Raw genomic sequence first — 24,648 nt, 5'->3', positions numbered from 1 at the left:
GAGACATTCAGTTCATCTTCTATGTATTATGAGTTGTTGCTGTTTTAAGTTAGATTTAAGAATGCTATTTTCTTGGGAAATACAGTATATTTTTCTCTAGATTTTTATCAAGAATAGATCATTAAGAAACACAATTACTGTGTCTGAAAAATCTTCAAGGGCATTGATAATATGTCATTTAACTACCCCCCCAGAAAAGCTCACCTTGAGAAATGTCTTACAATTTGTATTGGGGGGGGAAGAGTTGGCTTCCCTGAAGCACTAGTACCCTTCTTCATTTCTGATTTATGAGTAACTTTTCTTTTCTTTTAACTGTTGGAAGCTTAATTCCAAATGTTGCTACTGTGTGGCAGCAACCGCTAAGTCCTTCCTAAAATGCCTTACAAAGAAATGTTTTGCTGGATAAGGACTACTTTTCGTTTGTTTGTTTTTGCTGTAGGGCATGTGTACTCACCTGTGTGAGAAAGAAAGAAACAGAGGGAATGTGGGAAATCACCCCCAGGTGGTATGGTCACCCTACAGTCCCTTCTCCTCCAGTCTCCTCTTGGAATTCTGGGCACACAAACACATGGCGCCTGGTATGATTTTCAAGCAGTTGGGTCCAGGACTTGAACTGCAGTTGGGAGTCAGAGCCTTAATTACCAAATTTGCTGGCCTTAAAAGGACTACATTTTAAATAGAAACTAGACATGAATTTGGCAAGCACTTATTTATATGCACTGCTAAGCCTGATCTAGCAAATCCCTTTTAATTGTATATATTTTTCTTTTGATTAGAAAACATTGTGTGATGTGATCCTCATGGTACAGGAACGAAAGATACCTGCTCATCGTGTTGTCCTTGCTGCAGCCAGTCATTTTTTTAACTTAATGTTCACAAGTAAGTATCTTAAAAATAAAACATGCTATTATTTTTTTTTCCTATGAGAATGAGGTGTCTAAAGGAAAATTTGCCATTTTTCCTCGTTTAAGAAGCATTTTAAAAAGTTGGTAAACAGTGATGAATTTGAAAAGTAGTTAGGTGATAATTTGATCAAAAGAAAATTGTCTTTTCGTTAGGTCTGATGCCTTATTGACAGAGAAACTGCTTCTACTTGAATGCCTCTGGATTTTTTTCTTACCCTCAGATGGAAAGGCAGAAGAGCAGATAAGTCACATGACTTCTTATTCAGCAAATTCCACCAAAAAAAAAAAAAAAAAACCAAGATAAAGCATATTATACTAGGAAAAAAAATCTAGATTTGGATTTGAAAATTGGGTCCTAGTCTTGATTCCCTCCTTAGCATTGTCTTATGAGCTTGATGAGGTTATATAATGTATCTGATGCCTCAAGTTTTCTCTTTGGTGCTCCAGCAACCTACCAGGATTTTTAGGAGGAATGAGAGCCTTCCAAGTGGTATATGACTAAATATATAATCGTCATTGTTCTTGTATGTTTGTTCCAAGTACATCAGAGGCATTTTACTTACAGCAGTTTAAAAGAGTGTTACCGGGACCAGCAGTCCGTAATGGCTATGTTACTGGACTCTCATGTAGTCGACTGTGGCTCAAGTCCCGGACCCAGTTGCTTAAAACACGCCAGGTGCATGTGCATGCATGCCCAAGATCTCGAGAGAAGAATGGAGAAAAAAGGACTGTGACGTGGCCATCCTCCCTGGGGGGGTGATTTCTCGCTTTCTTTCTCTCTGTCTGTCTCTCTGTCTGGCGAGCGCACGCGCCCTATAGCAAAAACCTCTCCAGAAAAAAAGGAGTGCTACTAAATTATTTCAGGAGTTAGGGAAGAACTAAATCTAGTTTTATGTCTCTGTTCATCTTGACTTTCTTTGTTTAGATTAAGGTGTGTGTGTCAAGTATGAAGCATCAATTTGCATCTATTATAGGACTGTTAGGTTTCTGGGAGTATTTTCTTTCAAAGAGCTCTGTTTTGTTGCTTGTGTCCATGTTTAACGTAACCAGGGATGCTGTGGTTACCCATTTAAGCTTGTGGTAACTCTAATTCCATTTATGTTTCTTTTCTTCACTTTAGCTAACATGCTTGAATCAAAGTCCTTTGAAGTAGAACTCAAAGATGCGGAACCTGACATTATCGAGCAACTTGTGGAATTTGCTTATACTGCTAGGTAAGTTGAAGATCATTTCTACTTAAGAAAAGTGATGTTGGAATTGTTTTAAAACATTGTTTTAAAAAAATTGGTGTGCTCTATGTACCTCAGAATGAAAACCAGAAAGGATAGAGTATTTTGAGGGTCTTATGTCATACTAGTTTAAGAACTGAAATGTTTAATTTTTTGTTTAGTTTCAGGGGCCAGTAGGATATATTCTATAGTAACATTATTTAATAATAAAAAGCTTGAAAATTAATATTCATTTTGACTTATTTGCAGAATTTCTGTGAATAGCAACAATGTTCAGTCTTTGTTAGATGCAGCAAACCAGTACCAGATTGAACCTGTGAAGAAAATGTGTGTTGATTTTTTGAAAGAACAAGTTGATGCTTCAAATTGTCTTGGTAAGAAATAATAAGATTCCTTTTTTCTTTCTTTTTTGTTTTTTTTTCAATTCTCAACATGTTTTAATAAAAAAGAAAACATGGTTATTGTATCTTCATTTAATCTTAAGGACATTATCGTCCACTAGGACATATTTCTATACATATGTTTAAGTTTATTTAGTCCTTGAGAGAGACACAGGTGTACCATCAACAGGTCTTTGGACTGCAATCCTTCCCAAGCCCTGCAGCCAACCAGGATTGCAGCACACCTGGGATGGATATTCAGGTAGCCCTGGGATGTGAACCCAGAACTTTCCCATATGGTCTCCAGAATCATACAGCAGCACCCCTACTGCCTGTGTTACTGCAACTAGACCTCTGGCAATAAATTTTAAGAGGAGCTTATTAACTTGGGCAGCAACAAGCTCATTACATGTTGTATCAACATTTTCTTAAATAGGAAGTGATGTTTATGAGTTTTCACATTATCTAGGACAAGGAATAAGGATTGTATGTGGTGGCAGGGTGGTATATGATAACATAAATGAGTGTTTACTTTTATTTATGCACTTTCATTTAAGCACATCTGGCATGCTGAGATCTGTCACTGATGAGGAAGCTGAAGTTATGTAATTTGCTGGAGGTCACATAGCTATTAGGTCATCAGGGAAGTCATGACAGTTTTCTATATGAAAATGCATAGTGACTTTCCGAACGGCCCAATAGTATATGAAGGAGCTGGGATTGGAATTCATGTAACCTAATTCTTAATTACTATGTCATGCTGCCTTCCTACATTGTAAGACATGGTAAATTTTATACTCAAAAACATGAAAATCTTAGATTATTGACCCAGCCTTCATGGCACAAGCTCAAGGTGGGGAAGTGTGGAGCACATGGGAGGCCACAGTTCAGATCTTGGCCTGAGCTAGGCCGACCAGGCACTGTGGTGGGTATCCATGGTCCTCGCTAACTGGGAGGCTGGGGCAGGACAATTGAGATATGGCAAGACCCTGTCACAAATACTTTTTTCTCCCTCATGCTCTTGCTCTCTTTTTTAAAAGCAAGATAGATCTAGACTAAAAATTAAGATGCTTATTGAGTACTACTGTACTGTTCCGTTTTGAAGCTATTGATAAAGTACTGCATTTTGTATTTGATGATAGGAGAGGCGGAGAGTTGATCAGAATGTTCCAGTATATGGCATGCTTTCCAGTGTAAGATGATGTTTAGTGGCACATGAATGAACATCCAGATCTTTGTAATTATTAATATATTTTTCTGTACTTGCTATAATCTGGAGGCTTTACTTTTAAAGGGAATAGGGAGAGATAGGTGGGGATGCTAGGACATCAGGGAGGAATGAAAAGTACAATCAAAGAAAGCAGAAAGGCCCAGGAATTTAATAATTACTAAGACTTTTTTTTTTTTTTTTTTAGTACTAAGACTTTTGACCCAGGGAAAATATGAAAGATGCTGATGACAAGAAGGCAAAGGCTAGAGTGAGGAGCTTCTGGAGTTGCTTGAGAACTTTTGTAAGCCCACTCTGCCCCACCTTCTTCTAGGCTTCCTCCTTCTGGACATGTCTGTACTCCTTCCCACACATACAGAGAGCAAGATCGTGAAAGGCAGGCAGGCAGGAAGTAGGGTTAGTTCATGGAGTATAAAAGCCAGATGAAAGGGATGAAGATGAGAGATTGGCCTGGTATCTAGAAATTAATTGGACTGGGAACCAGCAGTTAGCGTAATGGCTATGTCGCTGGACTCCCACATAGTCGACCGTGGTTCGCTTCCCAGACCTGGTGACTTAAAACTCATGCCGGGCGCGTGTGCGTGTGTGCTCAAGATCCCGAGAGGAGAATGGAGGAGAAGGGATTGCGGCGTGACCATTCCCCCTGGGGGGTGATTTCTCGCTTTCTGTCTCTACGTCTCTCTCTCTCTGTCTGTCTGGTGAGCGCACGCACCCTATAGTGAAAACCGCTCCAAAAAAAAAAAGAAATGAGTTGAACTAGATGGAGCAGGAAAGAAAATAGCTCTGCAGGTGAATATACTGATGAAGTTCTTTTTTCTTTTCTTTTTGTTTATTTTTAGTTATGTACATAGTGAAAAGATTGCTATATTAGGAAATCAAAGACCAGTCTCTAATGTCTCTGTGTAGCAAATACACTCTGGGATGAGTCCCTCCATTTCTCTGGACTATAGTTTGGAGCTTCATTCAAGCTCACTGGAAATTTTATGGCAAGTTCCCTGAAATTTTACTTGATTCCTCTTTACATAAATAAATACCCTCACATGATGTATTATAAAAGGAAATAATTTTAAAGACATTTTTGAAAGATAGTGGCTAAAATATGTTTCCCTAACTCCATAGCACTCTAAATTTCTTACAGGGTGACTCAACTAAAAGGAAAAATGATTGGAAAGGTAAAGCATTGATGGAGTGGTGCAAAGCATAGTATGGAACCTGGAATGAGTTTGTACCAAACAGACCAGTCTTAGGGTTTCTGAAGACACCATTTAGGAGTTTTATCTCTAGATACCTTCTGTCATCTTTTCTTTTTAAATTAATTGCCAGAGGGCACATTGCATTTGTCAGAATGTGCATAGGGTATGGACACACCACAGTCCTTTTTCCTCCATTTCTCCATCCTGTCAGGATTTTGGGTACACACACACGCCTCAGTCTGTTGGGAAGCAAGGTAGCTCAGCAGCCTAGAAGGAAGCCTGATTCCCCTATGGATTAGAAGAATTAATATAATAAAAATATCAGTCCTACCCAAATTAATTTACATAGTCAATGTGATTCTGATCCAGTTATCTGAGACATACTTCACAGAGATAGAAAAAAAATCACAGAATTTGTCTGGAATCATAAAAGACCTTGTATTGCCAAGGTAATACTGTAACAAAAAAATAAAATAGGCATCTCACTACCCAACTTTAAAGTATATTACAAAGCCACGGTAATCAAAACAGCATGGTACTGGCACAAAAATAGATACATAGAACAGTGGAACAGAATAGAGAATCCAGAAATAAATCCCAAATCATATAGTCAACTGATCTTTGATAAAGTAAGACAGTGGAGTGGAGAAAAGAAAATTTTTAGCAAATGATGTTGGAAGAACTGGATATCCATTTGCAGAAAAATGAAATTGGACCCCTATCTCTCATCATTACAAGTGGGATTACAGCAGACTAAAAAGTGACAAAGGAAACTATAACTAGAGTGATAAGACAACTCTCAGAATGGGAGAAAATATTTGCAAATTATTTCTCAGACAAAAGATTGATGTCTAGAATATATAGCGAACTCAAGTACCTCACCCATAAAAAAAAAGAATAATTCAATTTAAAAATGGGCAAATGAATTGAATAGACAACTCTCCAGGGAAGACTTACGAATGGCCAGAGGCATATGAAAGAAAGTTTAAAGTCTCTCATCATAAGGGAAATACAAATTAAACTACAATGAGATCTCATTTAATTTAGTTCAGAATGGCTAGGATAAAAAAAAAAAAAAAAGCAAAGAATGAGTCCATCAGGTGGCATAGTCGTTAAGGTATTGCACTCCCACATGGCTGACCACAGATCAGGTCCTAGACCTGGCAGCTTGAAAATCATGCTGGGCACATGTGTATGTATATCCAAAACCCAGGAGAGTGGAAAGGAAGGGATTGTGGTATAGCCATCCCCACTGGGGGGTGATTTCTAACTTTCCCTTTCACTCTTTCTCTCTGGCGAGCACACATGCCCTATGGGAAAACCTTAAAAAAAATAATAATGAAGAATGACAAGTGTTGGCAAGGCTGTGGTGAAAAGTGAACTTTCTTATGCTGTTGATGGGAAGGTAAATTAGTCCATCCTCTATGGAAAACATTTGGAGGTTTCTCAAAAACCTACAGACAGGCTTTCGGCTTTCAGCTCGGAGGAGGCTTCAGTGCATCTTTCTTTTGTTGTCCCAAATCTGGGTTCATCCAACACCAGCCGCCTCCACCATGCCGCCCAAGTTTGACCCTAAAGAGATCAAAGTCGTGTACATGAGGTGCACTGGTGGCGAAGTCGGTGCCATGTCTGCCCTGGCCCCCAAGATCGGCCCCCTGGGTCTGTCTCCAAAAAATGTTGGTGATGACATCGCCAAGGCAACCAGTGACTGGAAGGGCCTGAGGATTACAGTGAAACTTACCATTCAGAATAGACAGGCCCAGATCAAAGTGGTACCTTCTGCGCTCATCATCAAAGCCCTCAAGGAACCACCAAGAGACAGAAAGAAGCAGAAGAATATTAAACATAGTGGAAACATCACTTTTGATGAGATTGTCAGCATTGCCCAACAGATGAAGCACCGGTCTTTGACCAGAGAACTCTCTGGAACCATTAAAGAGATCCTGGGGACAGCCCAGTCTGTAGCTGCAATGTCAATGGCTGCCACCCTCATGACATCATCGATGACATCAGCAGTGGCACAGTGGAATCCCGTTAGTTAAGAAGTACACAGGAAAACAACTCAACCATTAAAGTAGTGATTTGTTCCCAGTTAAAACATCTGCACATCCATGTTTATTACATTATGTGACAACCAGGAAAAAAAAAATAACCTACAGACAACAATATGGCCCACCTTTTGTATTTACCCAAAAGATAGGAAAATATTCAGTCAGAAAGACATCTGCACATCCATGTTTATCACATCATTATTTACATTTGCCAAAACGTGGAATCAACCTAAATATTCAAAAACTGATGACTGGGTTGAAAAACTGGTCTGTATATATACACATATACATGTATATGTGTATATATACACTATGAAATATTACTCAGCTATAAGAAACAGTGAGATCATTTCACTCAAAAAGGATAATATAGAAGACTTAATGTTGAGCAAAGTGAGCCAGACTTTGAAAGATACACATTGTATATCCCCATTCAGTTTGTACTGAGTTACTACACCAGAGGTTGAGAGACTTGAAAATGTGATGGGAGGATGGTATAAATACTAGAGACTATAAGGAAGAATGGATGGTTGATAGGGTGGGTGGTGGAAGGTGGGTGTGAGGTAGAAGGGGAGGAAACTATTTGACACACAGAAAAATGTAAAAAGAAAAAAATAGAGCATGTTCGTTATGAAATTAAATTCTGTTGTGTAGCAGGTTATTTCACAAATTGGTTTATGTTCATAAGGATTAAAGTATGCATGATATTTCTATTCATTCCAATAATTTTAAACTAATTGTTGATTTGTCATGTATTTTTCATTTATATCCTTGATTATTTCATAATTTTTAAAAAAAGGACAGGAAACCTGACACCAAAACCTCAGAAACCATTAAAAAAAGTAAAGATTTGTTCCCAGTTAAGACATTTGCACATCCATGTTTATCACATGATTATTTATATTTAGTGTTAATATTCCAAGCTTGATGGCTTTACAGGTTAATTCTGTTAAGCTTTCAAGAAGTAAAGCATGTGTTATTTAAATTTTTCTAAATCAATAGAAAGGGTAGAAAACTTCCCAACCTATTCTATAAGGGTCGATAACTTCAGTCTAACTCTCTCCCAACTGAGCTATTTTGGGTACCCTAAGGGTAGATAACTATAATGTTGACATTGGACAAAAAAAAAAAGTCTGTGTGTTTGTACAAACACATACTTTAGATTCATTTAAAAACACTTTTTTCCCTTTAATGCTAAAGAAAAAAATCATTAAATCCAGCAATGAACATATTTTATAAAAGAATATTTTACCCTTCTTGTATGGGATGATGATAGTGGGAGAAAGTTGTATATATATGGGGACAGTGGCTCTACGGGATCATATGGCAATTCTATTTTTAGTTTTTTGAGGACCCTCCACACTGCTTCCCGCAATGGCTGTATTAATTTACATTCCTACTAACCGTGTAAAAGAGTACTCTTCAATCCTTACCAGCACTTCTTACTTTGTGTCTTTTCGATAATACCCATTGTGGGGCCAGCAGATGGTGTAATAGTTACATCACTTGACTCCAACATAATTGACCTCAGTTCAAATTCCAGACTCAGTGGCTTAACACTCACTCCAGGCACGTGTACTTATGTGCCCAAGATCCCAGAGGACAATGTAGGAGAAGGGATTGTGATGTGGCCATCCCCCAGGGTGTGATTTTTTGCTCTTTCTCTCTCTGTCTCTCCAGTGAGTGCGTGTGCTCTATAGCAGATATCTTTCTTTAAAAAAATAATGCCATTCTTGGGGCTGTCAAGTGGCATAGTGGTGGGAGGTGCTGAAATCCCACATGGCCTACTATGGTTCAAGTCCCACGGTGGCTTGCTTCCTCAATTTCTCTCTCTCTCTCTCTGTGTGTGTGTGTGTGTGTGTGTGTGTCTGGTCAAATTGGCATAAATAAATAAAGTTAAATAGAATAATCCTTTAAAAAAAACCATTCTAACAGAGTGAGATGATACCTTATGGTGGTTTTGATATACATTTTCTTAATGATTAGTGATATTGAGAATATTTTCATGTTTGTTGGCAATTTGTATGTCTTCTTTTGAAAACATAACTTTTTTTTTTTTTTAGAGGCTTTTGCTATAGGGCGCGTGTGCTTGCCAGGTAGACAGAAAGGGAGAAATCACCCCCCGGGCGGATGGCCACACCACAAACCCTTTTCCTCCATTCTCCTCTCGGGATCTTGGGCACACACTGTAAGAATAAAATTAAACTGTGCTTATTCTGTTTTGTCAAGATAAAGTCTAACCTTTGCCTCTTTTGCTTTTGTACTAAAGCTGATGCTGCACTCATGATAAACTGCTGAAGTTGTGGAACCCCGGGGCAATTCGCTAGTTCCCTGTAGGAAGCCTGGAGCCATTTGCAAGTTAGCTTTAACACCCTGTAAGAAGCCCGGAGCCATTTGCAAGTTAGAACTCCCCACCCCCTTCTGCTAACCCCGAAAACCCAGATCAGATGTCTCTGCAAATCAGACCTAGTTGCAACATCTGTAAAGAAAAACATTTTTGTCCTGCTTGAGCAAGCAGCTTCAGGGTCGCCATAAAATTACCCTAAAAGCCCCTTATCTTACTTCCTCATTCTTTCCTCCCCTCACCCCACGGACTTGTGTCTATATAACCTGAATGCCCCTTTGTTCGGGGCTTCACTACTATCATGTCTTGCATGACCGAGAGTGGAGTCCTAGCATGCTAGCAATAAAGCCTCTTGCATTTTGCATCAAGAACCGACTTTGTGGTTGATTAGGGTCACCATAACACTCCCTAGACAAGGAGGATCAGCTGGTTGCTGGCTGAAACCTTTCAGCACGCACATGCATGCCTGGCGTGAGTTTTAAGCCACCGGGTCCAGGACGCAAATCACGGTCGACTACGTGGGAGTCCAGTGACATAGCCATTACGCTAACTGCTGGTCCCTGAAAACATAACTCTTAAAGCAGAAATAGTTCTTGGTGACAATATATCCTTGTGGGAACAGAAGTATTCAGTTGTAGCAGACTTCACCAGGAGTGTCCAGGGTAGCATGGCATTAGCCAGCACATTTTACAAAGGAGGTAGAATATGCTAGCTAATCTGACAGGTTGGTTAGCAGGTATTAGTTATAAGACCTTTATGGTATTAATAGGAAAGCATGAAGACTCATTATTTGAAGACAACACAAACATGAAACATGGTCAAAGAAAATGAACTGAGAAACATTCAGTTGACTACTTAGAAAGGAGACCTGCCAGGGCCCAGCAGGTGGCATGGTGGTTAAGGTGCCGGACACTCCCACATAGCTGACCATGGTTTGAGTCCTGGGCCTGGTGGCTCTCTCTCTCTCTCTCTCTCTGGTCAAATTAAAGTAAAATGAGTGAATAAATTTTTTTTTAAAGTAGACTTAAAAAAAAAAAAAAGGAAAGAAGGGAGACCTGCCATCCATATATAAAAATAATCAGTGTTTTTGTTTGCTTGTTTTTTAAGAGAGATTTTTGCTAAGGGTGTGTGTACTCACCAGACAGACAGAAAGCAAGAAATCACCCCCCAGGGGAGATGGCCACACCGCAATCCCTTCTGCACTCTTACGATTTTTGGCATGCATGCACATGTGCCTGGCGTGAGTTTCAAGCTGCTGTATCCAGGACTCATACTATGGTTGGTCATATGGCAGTCCATCAAGGTAACCACTATGCCCTCTGCTGGTCTGAATAAATAGTGGCTTTATATAGCAAAGGGATGGCATATTTATTCTGGAAAGGGTCAGATAGTAAATATTTTAGGCTTTGTAGACCACAGGTGGTCCATGGTTCTTCTCCTTCCCAATTTTCCTCCTTCCTCTTGTCTTCTTTCTCCTGTCCTCCCACTCATTCTCCTTTTATTTTTTTCACAGCCTTTAAAAATGTAAACACCAGCCTGCCTCAGTAATGCACATGGTAGTGTGCACTGGTAGACACTGCTACTCAGCAAGCTGACCATGTGGGTTCCAGTCCAAGCCCACCCGAAAAACTGGATGTAGTGGCATGCTCCCAGCTAGTTGGAAGGCTGGGGCAGGAGGGAGAATGACTTGTGAGACTGTCTTAAAAAAATAATGAGATAGTAGCCAGCAGGTAGTGTAGTGGTTAAAGTGCTAGACTCACACATGGCAGACTGAAGTTCAAGTTCCAGACCTGGTGGCTGGAAAAACACCAGGTGTGTATATGTGTATGCCCAAAATCCCAGGAGGAGAAGAGATTATGATGTGGCCATCCCACTTGGAGGATGATTTCTCACTTTTTCTGTCTCTGGTGAGCACATGTACCTACCCTATAGCAAAAGTCTCTCTTTAAAAAAATAAAAATAATGAAATAAAAATTAAGCCAGTTTTAGCTGCTGAAACAAGCTCTGGGTAGATTTGGCCCATGAACAGTACTTTGCTGGCACCCGAGATAGATAACCAACTTGGTGGGAAATTCCCTACAAAACAAAAATAGCTTAAAAAAGGCCAAATGGGAAGTATATAGGACTTACATGAGAAAAACATGTATCTTTACATTGTAGGTCATAAAAATTTGAATAAAGGGGGACCAGCAGATGGTGTAATGGCTATGTCGCTGGATTCCCATGTAGTCAACCACGGTTTGAGTCCTTGACCCAGTGGCTTAAACTCACGCTGGGTTCTTGGGAATGCGTGCCTAAGATCCCGAGAGGAGAATGGAGAAGGGATTGAGGCATGGCCATTCCCCCTGGGGGGAGATTTCTCGCATTCTATCTCTCTGTCTCTGGCGAGAGCACACATGCCCTATAGCAAAAACCTCAAAAAAAAAAAAATTGGAATTAAGGTCATAAATAAGTGTGTGCTTAAATAAATTTGACATATGTTCTGTTCTTTTTAAAAATTGTTTTATTTATTTATTTATTTATTTATTTATTTTAATTTGCCCAGAGAGGGAAAGACACTTTTTTTTGGAGAGAAAGTGAGAAAGCAAGCTGCCAGGTCCTGGACTCAAATCGCAGATGACCATGTGCGAGTCCAGCACCCTTGACCACCACACCATCTGCTGGCCCCCATATGTTAGGTTCTTAGATGGAACTCCTCTGTATTACAGAAGTCAACTGTCCTCAAAGTAATCCAGAAGTCCAGGTAGTCCTAATTAAAATCATATCAGGATTTGAGATTGTGGATAAGCATATTTTAAAAATTTATTTGTAAGAGAATATTTTATTAGTAGCCAAATAAACTTTGAAAAAACATTGGAAGGGGCTTGTTCTACAAAATATCTAAATCAACCAAACATGAGACAGCATAATAGTGGCATAATAGTAGACAAATAAATGGAATAAGAAAGAATCCAAGGCTGGCCCCAGGGTCTAGTGGTTAAGGGAGCCAATTGAATCTACAAAGCTGACTATGATTTTCAAACAGCCCTTGCTGGTTAAAAAACATGCTGGGTATGTGTGTGTACATACTCCAAATCCTGATGGATAGAGAATTGAGAAGGATTGCAACATGACTACAGACCTTTGGTGAATGCTTTCTCCTTCTCCTCTGTTTCTCTAACAAATATATACACCCTCAGGCAAAAAACGAAGACAGGGAAGGGGAGGATCTAGCTTTATGAAATCATTCAATCTAATTTTCCTAAAGTCATGCTTTATCTTCAGTATATATTTACTTTTTCTAAAAGTGATTTTCTTTTCTTTTCTTTTCTTTTCTTTTTGTTAATGTTTTAGGGATAAGTGTGTTAGCAGAGTGTCTTGACTGCCCTGAATTGAAAGCAACTGCAGATGACTTCATTCATCAGCATTTTACTGAAGTTTACAAGACTGATGAATTTCTACAACTTGATGTCAAGCGCGTAACACATCTTCTGAACCAGGACACACTGACTGTGAGAGCAGAGGATCAGGTAACTAAATCACCTTCTCACATTTTTCTCTGTAAAATTATCCTTATTCATTTCTTGTGTGTCATGTTTGGATGCAAAATATGGAAAAGAGAGTCTTACAAAGAGAGCATATGCCTTTGCACTCAGCAGTCCTCCAAAGTCTGTTTCATAGGAAAAGTTAAGTTTCGGGTGCTTATAAGACCATGTATTTAAGAAGTAGGCCGCTTGATAGAGATAAAAAAGATGGGACTCTGCAATAGGCAGAATAATGGTTCCTCCAAAGATGTCTGCATCCTAATCCTTAGAACCTGTGAATGCTACCTTGCAGGGAAGATGGCATTTGCAGATAAGACTAAGTTGAAAATTTTGAGATGAGAGGATTACCCAGGTGGGTCTAGTGTAATCGTAAAGGTCTTTAAATGTGGAAGACGATACAGAAGGAGGTGGTGTCAGAGTAGTGCGGTGAGAGAAAGATGGTTGACCATTGCTGACTTTGTAGGTGGAAGTGATGACAAGCCAAGGAGCATAGGTAGCTGCAGCATGCTGGAAAGGGAAGGAAGTTATTCTCCTATACTGCCTCCTGCCAGTCCTGCCAGTCCTGCCAACACCTTTATGATAGCCCATTGTGCTGTTTTGTAGTCTCTCCTCTAGAACTCTCAGATAAACTGTGAGGGGTGCTTGGGAGCTGCAAGGAGGGACACTTTGATATGCAGAGTCTTGTAATCCCTATTTTCAGCCCCATATCCTTTTCTATATTTTAGGCCACTGAGTTTGCTATGGTTTGTTACAGCAGCAATAGAAACTAATATAGCTAGTATAAGATCTTATGTTTGAGTTAACTTTTGTTGTAAAGATTAAAGGTTTATATAATACCATGTTCTTTTGCCCAGTATTTTTTATGCCCAGAATATCAATTTGTATGTTGACAGGTTGGACCTGGAGAACTTGACTAGGCCAAAAAAAAAAAAAGGGAACCAGCAGTTAGCGTAATGGCTATGTCGCTGGACTCCCACGTAGTCGACCGCAGTTCGTGTCCCGGACCCGGTGGCTTAAAACTCACGCCGGGCGCGTGTGCGTGCGTGCCCAAGATCCCGAGAGGAGAATGGAGGAGAAGGGATTGCGGCGTGACCATCCCTCCTGGGGGGTGATTTCTCGCTTTCTGTCTCTCTGTCTCTGTCTGTCTGGCGAGCGCACGCGCCCTACAGTGAAAAAAATCTCTCCAAAAAAAAAATGAAAAAAAAAAAGAACTAGACTCAATTCTGTGATCAAAATTAACTGACTCAGGGAACCAGCAGTTCGCGTAATGGCTATGTCGCTGGACTCCCACGTAGTCGACCGCAGTTTGCGTCCTGGACCCAGTGGCTTAAAATTCACGCTGGGTGCGTGTGCGTGTGTGCCCAAGATCCCGAGAGGAGAATGGAGGAGAAGGGATTGCGGCGTGACCATCCCTCCTGGGGGGTGATTTCTCGCTTTCTGTCTCTCTGTCTCTGTCTGTCTGGCGAGCGCACGCGCCCTACAGTGAAAAAAATCTCTCCAAAAAAAAAATGAAAAAAAAAAAAGAACTGACTCACATACAGTGTGGAAAGGGGAAAAAAATAACTGAACTGGAGAAACCTGACAAACTCCACCTACAGGTGTTTAGAGTTAGCCTCATTCTTGATAGGTCCAGATAGCATGCAAATGTCACCTCTGGCCATCCTCCCCAAAATCTTAAGGTTAGCCTAATGAGTAAAATATCAGACAAACCCATACTGAAGGACATTATACAAAAACCTGACCAGAAATCAAAACTGTTGTGTTCATCAGAAACAAAGTCTGAGAACTGACGCTCTGGAAGAGCCTAAGGTAACTTAATGACTAAATGTAATTTGATATCCTTTATGAGATCCTAGGACAGAAAAACAACCTTAGATTAAAACTAAAGAAATCCTGAGCCTGCCAAGCAGCATGGTGGTTATTAAGTTGGCAGGATCCCACATGGCCAACTATGCAGTTTGAGTCCCTGACCTGATAACTTGAAAAACACACTGGGTTCATGTGTGAACGTGTCCAAAATCCCAAGGGGAGAATGGAGAAGGCATTGCAACATGACTACCTCCCTCCCCACCCCAGGGAAGTGATTTCTCACTTTCTCTCTCTCTCTCTCCCCCTCTCTTTCCCCAGTGAGTGCACATACACTATAGCAAATTTTAAAAAAGAAAAAGAAAAACTAAAGAAATCTTTAAGAAGTACGGGTTTAGTTACTGTATCAATACTGGTTTACTAGTTATGAATATATCATACTAATGTAACATCTTAACAATTTGGGTATGTGAGAACTCTGCACTGTATTTGCAACTTTTCTGTAAATCTAAAATAAAATGTTTGTTTTTAAAAAAAAAGATCAAGGGACTAGCAGTTAGCCTAATGGCTATGTTGCTGGACTCCCATGTAGTCGACTGCCATTTGAGTCCCGGACCCAGTGGCTTAAACTCATGCCAAGTGCGTGTGCATGCATGCCCAAGATCCCGAGAGGAGAAAGGAGGAGACGGGATTGCGGCATGGCCATCCCCCCGGGGGTGATTTCTCGCTTTCTGTCTCTCTGTCTCTCTCTGTCTTTCTGGTGAGCGCACACGCTCTATAGCAAAACAAAACAAAACAAAACCTCTCAAAAAAAAAAAAAAAAAGTTTTGGGCCAGCAATTGGCATGGAGGTTAAGGTACTGGATCCCATATAGCCGACTCTGCAGTTCAAGTCCCAAATCTAGAGACTTGAAAAACACACCAGGTGTGTGTGTTTGTGTACATGTCCAAAATCTTGAGAGAAGAATGGTGGAGAAGGGATTATGGTGTGGCTATCCCCCCTGGGGTGTGATTTCTCACTTTCTCTTTCTCTCTCTCTCTTCAGTGGTGCATATGCCCTGCAGCAAAACTTTAATAAAAACAGTAATCCAATTCTCATTAAAAAAAAAATTAACTAACTTATAGGCAGATCAGACCTTGGGCCTTATTTTTTGTTGAACTTGATTTATTTCTTGTGAGGCAGTACCTCTGACAGAGTCATGTCATGCCACAGTCCCCTCCACTCCCCTACCTTCCAGCCAGCCAGCTTTATAGCAAGCCAGGAGTCTCACCTTGCAGGTTCAGGTCGACCCTGAAACCAAATTCAGGCCTTCCTATATGGCTTCAGCATCACACAGCAGAGCCCACCTGCTTATGCCATTGTGGCTGGAGCAGAACTTGGGCCTTAACACCACCCCAAAATTAACTAAGTTGACTAGCTCAAATATGTGATTATGTGGTAGATGTGTGTGTATATGAAATAATAGACTTTCTTTCAGTGTGTTTAAACAGTGATATGTAAATTAAATTATGTTAATGAACTTGGACCTGTTCAGTGCAGTTAAATGAATGTTGTGGTATTTTGGAAACTAATCTTTTATAAATATAAATATTCTGTAATTTATTTTAATTGAGAATTTCTATATCTAAGTTTCTATTATCAGAAAGCAGATAAATCTAACAGTTCACAAGGTGAGAATGGAAATTTGAAATAAAATCTGGGTGACTTTCATATCTCCTGTGATGCAAGACCTTTTTGGGAAATTAACCTGCTTTCCTGATACTTTTAAATAAGCATCTATTAAACAAACTACCACTGATCAATATATATTTTTTCTGTACAATGTATATGGTATCTTCTTCCTAAAAGGTACTATATTTCATTTGTAAAAATTGTAAATTCAGGGCCAGCTGGTGGTGTAGTTAGGGCACCTAGATCCCACATGGCTGACTGCATGGATCAAGTCCTGGACCCAGTGGCTTAAAAAACACACTAGGCACATGTGCATTGTACCCAGACTCCTGAGAGGAGAATGGGGGAGAAGGGATTGTGGTGTGGTCACCCCTCTTGGTAGGAAATGCTTTTTCACTCCCCCCCCCCAACTCTCTCTCTGTCAGACACAGATACTCTGTAGCAAATTACAAAAAAAGATAAATTCAGCATCCTGTCATTACATTACATAGTAGGTTTTTTTTTAAGAATTACTTTTTAAATTATTATTATTGTTTTTAATTTGACCAGAGAAGGACAGAGTATGAGAGAGAGAGAGAGAGAGAGAGGGAAAGTGAGAAAGCAAGCAAGCCACCAGGTCTGGGACTCAAACCATGGTCGGCCATGTAGGAGTCTGGCACCCTTAACCACCCTGCCACCTGCCGGCCCCATTACATAGTAGTTTTAAAAAGCATATTACCTAGAAGACTCACTAGAGCATTATGTGAATTGTTCTAAAGTACAAGCAAGTGTTTAGAGGTGAAAACAAATCTATGAATTAAATATTGGGAACAAGTGGTTGTCTCCTTTCAAGGTTCTGCTCCTTTAATGGGAGAGTAAACATAAGTATTGGAAATGCTGTTGCCATCTAAGAATTTTACTATGCTGTTTTTCCCCTTAGGTTTATGATGCTGCAGTCAGGTGGTTGAAATACGATGAACCTAATCGCCAGCCATTTATGGTTGATATCCTTGCTAAAGTCAGGTTTCCTCTTATATCAAAGAATTTCTTAAGTAAAACCGTACAAGCTGAACCACTTATTCAAGACAATCCTGAATGCCTTAAGATGGTGATAAGTAAGTTGCCTTACTATCCGTTTATAATCTGATCATGTAGCCAGTTTCTCATGGGCTAAACCCTTTAGAATGGATCAGATTCAGAAGTCCAGGGAGAAACATTCAAGACTGCCCTTCCAGACAATTAATCCCTTGGGCTTCTCACCTTTTCAACTGGAATGGACTTAGCTTTAGCCCCCATAGAGACCTACATGATAGAAAATAAAAGTTATTTATGCTTTTTCACTTTTGTGTATAGTAGCTTTCATGCACTTCAGCTCTAGTGTTTACTTTTTTATTCTACTTGGCCAAATAGTGTGATGTGATCACAATTTGTTTCTTAAACATCCACCCCCCACTTTTTATTTTTTGGCCTGGAGCTATTACTTGCCACTTTTTTTTCCCTCCCATTGCTTCTGTTTTCCTCATTTGGAAGCTAAATCTGAACCCCTCAACACCTTTGTGAAATGTCACTTTATAAAATTGTCTTTGCAGTTCAACAAGCCGTTGCAGTTATTTCATTTCTTTGAACTATCCCATGTAGAGCCTGTCTTCCGCCTATTCTGGTATGGATTGTTTATTCTCTAGGCCAGAAGGACAGTTCTTGACTTGGGGCTTCCTTTCTCCACTGAGCACAGCTTTCATTCCTCTCCTGGAAGAGCCATTGTCTTCCTGGATCTTCTTCCTCTCTCTTAATTCTTTCTACTTAATGGAACGTGTGCTCTAGACAGTTCCTGATAGGTAGCACGGCTAGTAAATATATGACTGTTTTACCACAAAGTGTTACAGGATAGTTAAACTGGATATAAAATTACGTTGAAAGTAATTTTCTGTTGAAAATGTTGAAGGCGTTATTCCATAATATTCCAGCTTCAGTTTAGTTTTGAGAAGCCTGAGCATTTTCTTTTTCTTTTTATAAAAATTCCTCTCTGTAAGCATTTAAAATCTTTCATTTTAAATCCCATGTGTTTTGAAAGTTTACAGTAACGTACCTTGATGTGCATTTTTTTCTTTTAGATCATCGTGGGCATTTTCTATGTTTTTGGCAATAAATTTTTCAGTTCTCTATTATTAGTATTATGATTCTTCAGTCATTGAGTCTCTAATCTTTTTTTTTTTTTTTTTTAATTTCCAGTGAGTGCATACACATGCCAGAGAGAGCCAGAGAGAGGGAGAGAAAGCGCCTCCTGACAGGACATGGTCATGCCACAATACCTTCTTCTCCATTTCTCTATCCTAGTGGGATTATGAGCATACATGCACATGCCCCCAGCATTTTTCAAGCTACCAGAGCAGCATTCTAACTATAGTTGACCATGTGGGATCCAGCTCTCTCAACCACTAGACTATGGGACTGACCTAGGCTTCTAATCTTTTCTCATCTCTCCTGTAATTCATCTTTGTCTTTTAGTCCTCATCTGAAAAGTAGACTTGATTTCTTTTTCAACCTTTTTATTTCTGCTATTAATTTTTATGAGTTTTTTCTTGTTCTCTGATTTTTGTTTCATGGCTGCAATATCTTACTGGTCTAAAGTAATCATTAAAGCACCTTTGAAGTTTTCTTAAGCTGTCTGTATTTTCTGTATTACCTTTGAATGATTTTTTTTTCCTGCTTTTGTTGTGGGAAGCTTTTCTCAAATGTCCTGCTTCATTTGTCAGTTGCCTAAAAGTGAGTTACTACAAAATTGATAGCCAGGTTGTACGATGTGAGTGGGTTTCTTGGTTCTTGGACTGAAATGTAGGGTACAGAATAGCCAGTCACATTTTCTTTTTTTTTTTTGAGGGATTTTTGCTGTAAGTGTGTGTGTGCATACTGGAGAGACACAGACAGAAAGCGAGAAATCACCCTCCTGGGGTGATGGCCACACTGCAATTCCTTCTCTTCCATTCTCCTCTCAGGATCTTAGGCACAAACACACACGTGCCCAGTATGAGTTTTAAGGTGCCAGGTCTCGGACTTGAACTGCTTCAGCTACTTGGGAGTCCAGCAATGTAACCATTACGTCAGCTGCTGATCCTGCCAGTCAGTTTTTTAATTGGGGACCCCAAATGTTGGTACTTACAGATATCAGAGGTATGAACTGGGTGCTGGGAAGGGTATATTTTAATATGCAGACTTTTGCTTAATCCCTGTGTTCAGTCTCACACCTTCTCTGTGTTGTTGCCTGAGCCTGGACTGTCTCTGGGTCAGTGTTTCTAAAGACAAGTCCTCCTTTCTCCCGCAGTGTTGAAGGTGCAGCGGGTGCCTGAATGTCCAGCAGGGGAAGGAAGCCTGACAGTTCAACTTGTGTTTATGCTGAATTTCAGAGTTCTCTTGTTTTCCTAGCATTAACCCCCCCCCCCAAAAAAAAATCTGGTGTACTTGGTATCTCAAGTTTTTAGTCTTTCCAAGTTTTGCAGGGTTATTTTACTTATTTTTTATTAATGTCTCCTTGCATAACCATTTATAATTGACATATTCTTTATCTGCTAGGTGTTTTCATTCATTGTATTTGGGATTCTAGGTCTCTTAGTATTATCACTAGTGGGTTTGTGTTTGTTTCTTGTTTTCTGTTGTTTGGGATGCCTTTTTAAACAAAAGGAGGAAAAAATGTCTTAAAATGGCAAGTTCCATCTTATGTTGTTTTCATATTGTTAAATCTGAACCAACCTTTTCCTTCATGACATCTTCTGGCTTTGGTGATGTGGTTTGAAGGTCTTCCCTATTCCAAATGATGTTTTTTTTAATCATGTAAATTTTCCTCTTATACATTTATTAATTTAGAAGTTATTTTTTCCTTAACCTTTAAGCCTCATATCCTGAAGTTTACATAGTATGAAATAATAGGTTTTCCTAAATGCTGACTACATGGCCCCATGCCATTGTTGAATAATTCATCTTTCCCACTGATTTGAAATATGAGAAACTGAATTTCTATAGGTCACATGCATACACACACAAAATCATTTTTGCTTCCATTTCAGCCTAGTACCTTTCAATTATTATATTTCATTTAAATTGTCAACTCTCTGGAGAATTTATCATTTTCTTCTAAGTTCTGCATTTTTAAATTTATTTTAGATAGTTGTGTTACCATTATAAGTTGTATTTTCTTTTATTAGTGTTTGGTCCCCTTTTAAAAAGTTTTCAGTTGATTTTTTGTTCCTTGAAGAGATATAATCCTTGGGACCAACAGTTGGCATAATGGTTATGTCACTGGACTCCCATGTAGTAGACAGCGATTCGAGTTCCGGACCTGGTGGCTTAAACTCACACCGGCTGCGTGTACATGCGAGCCCAAGATCCCGAGAGGAGATTGGAGGAAAAGGGATTGCATCATGGCCATCCCCCTGGGGGGGTGATTTCTCACTTTCTGTCTCTCTGTCTCTTTCTGTCTTTCTGGCAAGTGCACGCACCCTGTAGCAAAAACCTCTCAAAAAAAAAAAAAAAAGATATAATCCTTCATGTCCAAATAATGATAATTTTGGCTGTTTTAACTTTAGTGTTTATACTTTTTATTTTATTATGTTGCCTGATTGAATGAATAACTTTTTCAAGATAATGTACAATTAATTAATGGTGGTGACGAGTAGCAGTCTGTCTTTTCCTTTAATGAGAAGTCTCACCCAGAGAACCTGTAGTCCTCGCCTGTGGTTCTCACCAAGAAGTAATGAACTTAGATTTTTATTGTGATTGGGTGCATGTAGAGGGTATGTAATGGGGGAGGGGTGTAGGTAGTTTGTGTGGGGTATGTAGGTTTGTGTGGATGGGGTAGGCAGATGACAGTAATTAAGAAAGTACTTTAGCTTTTCTCTTTTTCTTAAAGGCACATTACTTGCCAGAAAGAGACTGAGAGAAAACACTCCCCAGTGGGGCATTGGTAATGCCACAATCCCTTCTCTTCTATTTCTCCTTCCTATCAGCATTTTAGACATACTTGTGTCTAGCATGTTTTTCAAGTTTCTGAGGCTAGGATTCAAACTGCAATTATCCATGTGGGATAACTGCTCCATGGAGCTGGCCTGTACTTTTGCTTTTCAAACTTTACATAAACTTATTCCTAGTACCTTATAAGTTATTTCTTTTTTCTGAGAGCTTGAAGATTTTGGAAATATTGCTATAGGGTTTTTTTGTTTTGTTTTGTTTTGTTTTGGTAAGAGTACTTAAGCTGTACTAAAGGCATAAAGAAGAATAATGCAAACACCCACCAAACCACCTAGCACCCTAAGAAATTAATACAGTTGAAGCAACCAGTGGTACCCCCTAGACAAAAACAACCTTATTTCCACCTGAGAGAAAAGCAGCCCCGAGTACGATGTTGATAGCCATACATTTCTTTAAACATTTGCCACATATTTAAGCAATATCTAGTATCATTTAGCATATTTTTAAAAACTTTACATATCTATGGAACCAGCAGTTAGCGTAATGGCTATGTTGCTGGACTCCCATGTAGTTGACCGCGGTTCGCGTCCCAGACCCAGTGGCTTAAACTCATGCCAGACGCGTGTGCATGCGTGCCCAAGATCTCGGGAGGAGAATGGAGGAGAAGGGATTGCGGCATGGCCATCCCCCCTGAGGGGTGATTTCTCGCTTTCTGTCTCTCTGTCTCTCTCTGTCTGTCTGGTGAGCGCATGCACCCTAATAGCAAAAACCTCTTCAAAAAAAAAAACTTTACATATCTGTTATATTGTGTATATCCTTATGCAACTTGTCTTTAAAGTACTTTTTAATTTCGATTATGCTTTCTCTTGTTACCAAAAGTTACATAGAAGTATGCTTTTAAGGTAGTCTTTTATGGACTGGCCCCATGCATTGGGAGCCAGATCCCACATGGCCAAGTATGGGTTAAACCAGCCCTTGGGGCTTGAAAAACACTCTAGGCATATGTGTGCCCCAAATCCTGACAGAATAGAGGAAAAAAAGGAAAAGAGATTGCAGCATGACCATTCATCGTTAGGGGATGCTTCCACTCTGTGTCTCTGATCAAAAGCAAGCTCCTCCTTTTCAACTGCCAACAATTGAAAAAAAATTAAAAATAACTTTTTGTTATGGATTTTTAAACTATTACACCAAGATCATAGAACACTGTTGTCAGATGCCAACTCTTTAATATTTATTGAGTTGTGAATTTTTGTAAAATTATCTCATTTTTGTCTGCTGACCTCTTCAATTTGTTGGTTGTTAATTTAATAGCTACCGACAAAGTCCTAGTAAGTTGACCCACTATTGTGTGTATTTCTCAATTTCTCTTTATTGTTCTATGAATTTTCTTTTATATGTTTTGAGGGTTTGTGCAGAACCATTCAGAAATGTTATCTTTGTGGTGAATTGAATCTTTTATCACTAAGTAGGAATTTTTCTTTTCTAAAAAGGTTTTGCCTTAGTCTATTTTGCTAGTTTTTGTTTGTTTGTTTGTTTGTTTGTTTGTTTTAATTTTAGGTTTTGCTATAGGGCAGATGTGTTCACTGGAGAGAGAGAAACTGAGAAATCACCACTGGGGATGGCCATATTGCAATTCCTTATCCTCCATAGGGTACACACACATACATGCCTGCTGTGATTTTCAAGCTGCTGGGTCCAGGACCAAAACCAGAACCATGGTCAAACATTTCAAAGCCTTAACCACCACACCATCTGCTGGCCCCTTTCTATGCCTTTTTAAAATAACTTTTCTTTGTTTTTGGTATTTAGTACCAAATGTCTCTAGGCATTTAGTTCCTTGTTTCTTTCCTGCTTATTAATTATTTTACTACATGATTCTAAGAATCTGTGTTTTTCATCAAATTTGGGAAATGCTCAGCCATAATGTCTTCTAATATTTTTCTTCCTTCAGGAATTTTAATTATTGGATCATCAGGAAAGTCATGCATAGAAAAACAGAAAAGTTCATCATGACTTTCCTGATGACTTAATAGAAATATTAAAAATTTCGGGGCCAGCAGGTGGCGTGATGCTTAAGGGCACTGGACTCCTACATGGCTGACTGCGGGTCAAGTCCCGGACTTGGTGGCTTGCTTTCTGACTTTCGCTCTTTCTCACTCTCTTGCCCTGTCCCTCTCTGGTCAAATTTAAATAAATAAATAAAGTTAAATAAAATAATTCTTTAAAAAAATGAAAGAAATATTAAAATTTTAAATTTCTCACTCTTTTTATCTTTGTCTCTGTGTGGCATTTGAAATAATCTCTCCAAGTCTATATTTGAGTTCAATAATTCTTTTTTCTCTTTTAATTCTAATCCATTGTGTAACTCATCCTTTGAATATGCTTTTGGTTTGTTTTTTGGATTTTTTTTGGTTTGTTTTGTTTCTAAAACAGGGTCTTGCCGTGTTGTACTCCTGCCTCAGCTCCCCAGCTGGGACTCCAGGCACATGCCACACACTTGGCTGTTTATGAGACAGGGCCTTACTGAGGTGCCCCGGCCAACCTCAAGCTCTCAATCCATCAGCCTTACCCTCCCAAGTCACTGGGCTGACAAATGTACACCACTATGCCTGGTCTTTAGGTTGGGCTGGGAATAGATCTTGGGCCTCCTGTGTGATCTGTGGAACACAGTGTCTTAGCACAGTTCATGCCACTATGGCTGGGCCATCTTTTGAGTTTCGTTTTTGTTCTTTTTAGGTTTTGCTATGTGGCACATGCGCTTGCTGGAGAGAGGCACAAGGGGGGTGAGAGGGTACACAGTATGAGAAATCACCCCCAAGGGGGATGGCCATGCCACAATTCCTTCTCCATTCTCTCAGGATTTGGGGCACACATACACACATACTCGGCATGTTTTTCTGCTTTTGGGTCCAGGACTCAAACTACTTTGTCAGTCATGTGGGATCCAGCTGCCTTAACCACCATGCCACCAACTGGCCCCCATCCTTTGTGTTTTTAATATTCAATATTTTTTCCTAATCAGTCTGTCGTTGTCCCTCCTCCCCTCCCCCCACCACACACACACACACACACACACACACACACACACACACACACACACTCACACACACACATACACATACACACACAAGACAAGGACTAGCTGTGTTGCCCAGGCTGGCATTAAACTTATCCTGCTTCAGCATCCCAGGTAGCTGGGATTACAGGTCTGTCCACATGCCCAGCCAACTGGATCATTTTTGATGGTCTTTTTTTTCTTGCTCATGTTTTCAATTCTTTCATTTAACACTTGAAATACAATTATTTTATGTTCTTTGTTTGATAATACCAATATCTAAAGTCTCTGAAGACAAATTCTGCTATTTTGGGTTTTATTGAT

At 39.6% G+C, this 24,648-nt stretch overlaps 1 protein-coding gene and 1 pseudogene across 5 annotated transcripts in view; both read left to right on the top strand.

Moving 5' to 3' along the window:
* KLHL7 (kelch like family member 7) overlaps positions 1-24,648 on the top strand; it is an 83,641-nt gene that overhangs the window by 26,068 nt on the left and 32,925 nt on the right. For 4 of the 5 annotated variants that reach the window (XM_006146670.1, XM_006146669.1, XM_006146671.3 and 1 more), the window contains 5 exons: positions 777-879; positions 2,026-2,119; positions 2,384-2,508; positions 12,664-12,839; positions 17,251-17,425. In XM_006146670.1, coding sequence (XP_006146732.1) covers positions 801-879; positions 2,026-2,119; positions 2,384-2,508; positions 12,664-12,839; positions 17,251-17,425 — 649 coding nt within the window. In that variant the 5' untranslated portion in view covers positions 777-800. The remainder of the gene's footprint in view (positions 1-776; positions 880-2,025; positions 2,120-2,383; positions 2,509-12,663; positions 12,840-17,250; positions 17,426-24,648) is intronic. The other variant, XM_006146673.3, reaches the window with a different exon arrangement.
* On the top strand, positions 6,319-6,988 carry LOC102471223 (60S ribosomal protein L12 pseudogene; annotated as a pseudogene).

This window comes from Tupaia chinensis, unplaced genomic scaffold, assembly GCF_000334495.1.
Source record: "Tupaia chinensis unplaced genomic scaffold, TupChi_1.0 Scaffold000184_1, whole genome shotgun sequence".
NCBI classification, from domain to species: Eukaryota; Metazoa; Chordata; class Mammalia; order Scandentia; family Tupaiidae; genus Tupaia; species Tupaia belangeri.
Note: the sequence above shows the minus strand (reverse complement) of the source record. Positions and strands in the feature narration are given on the sequence as shown.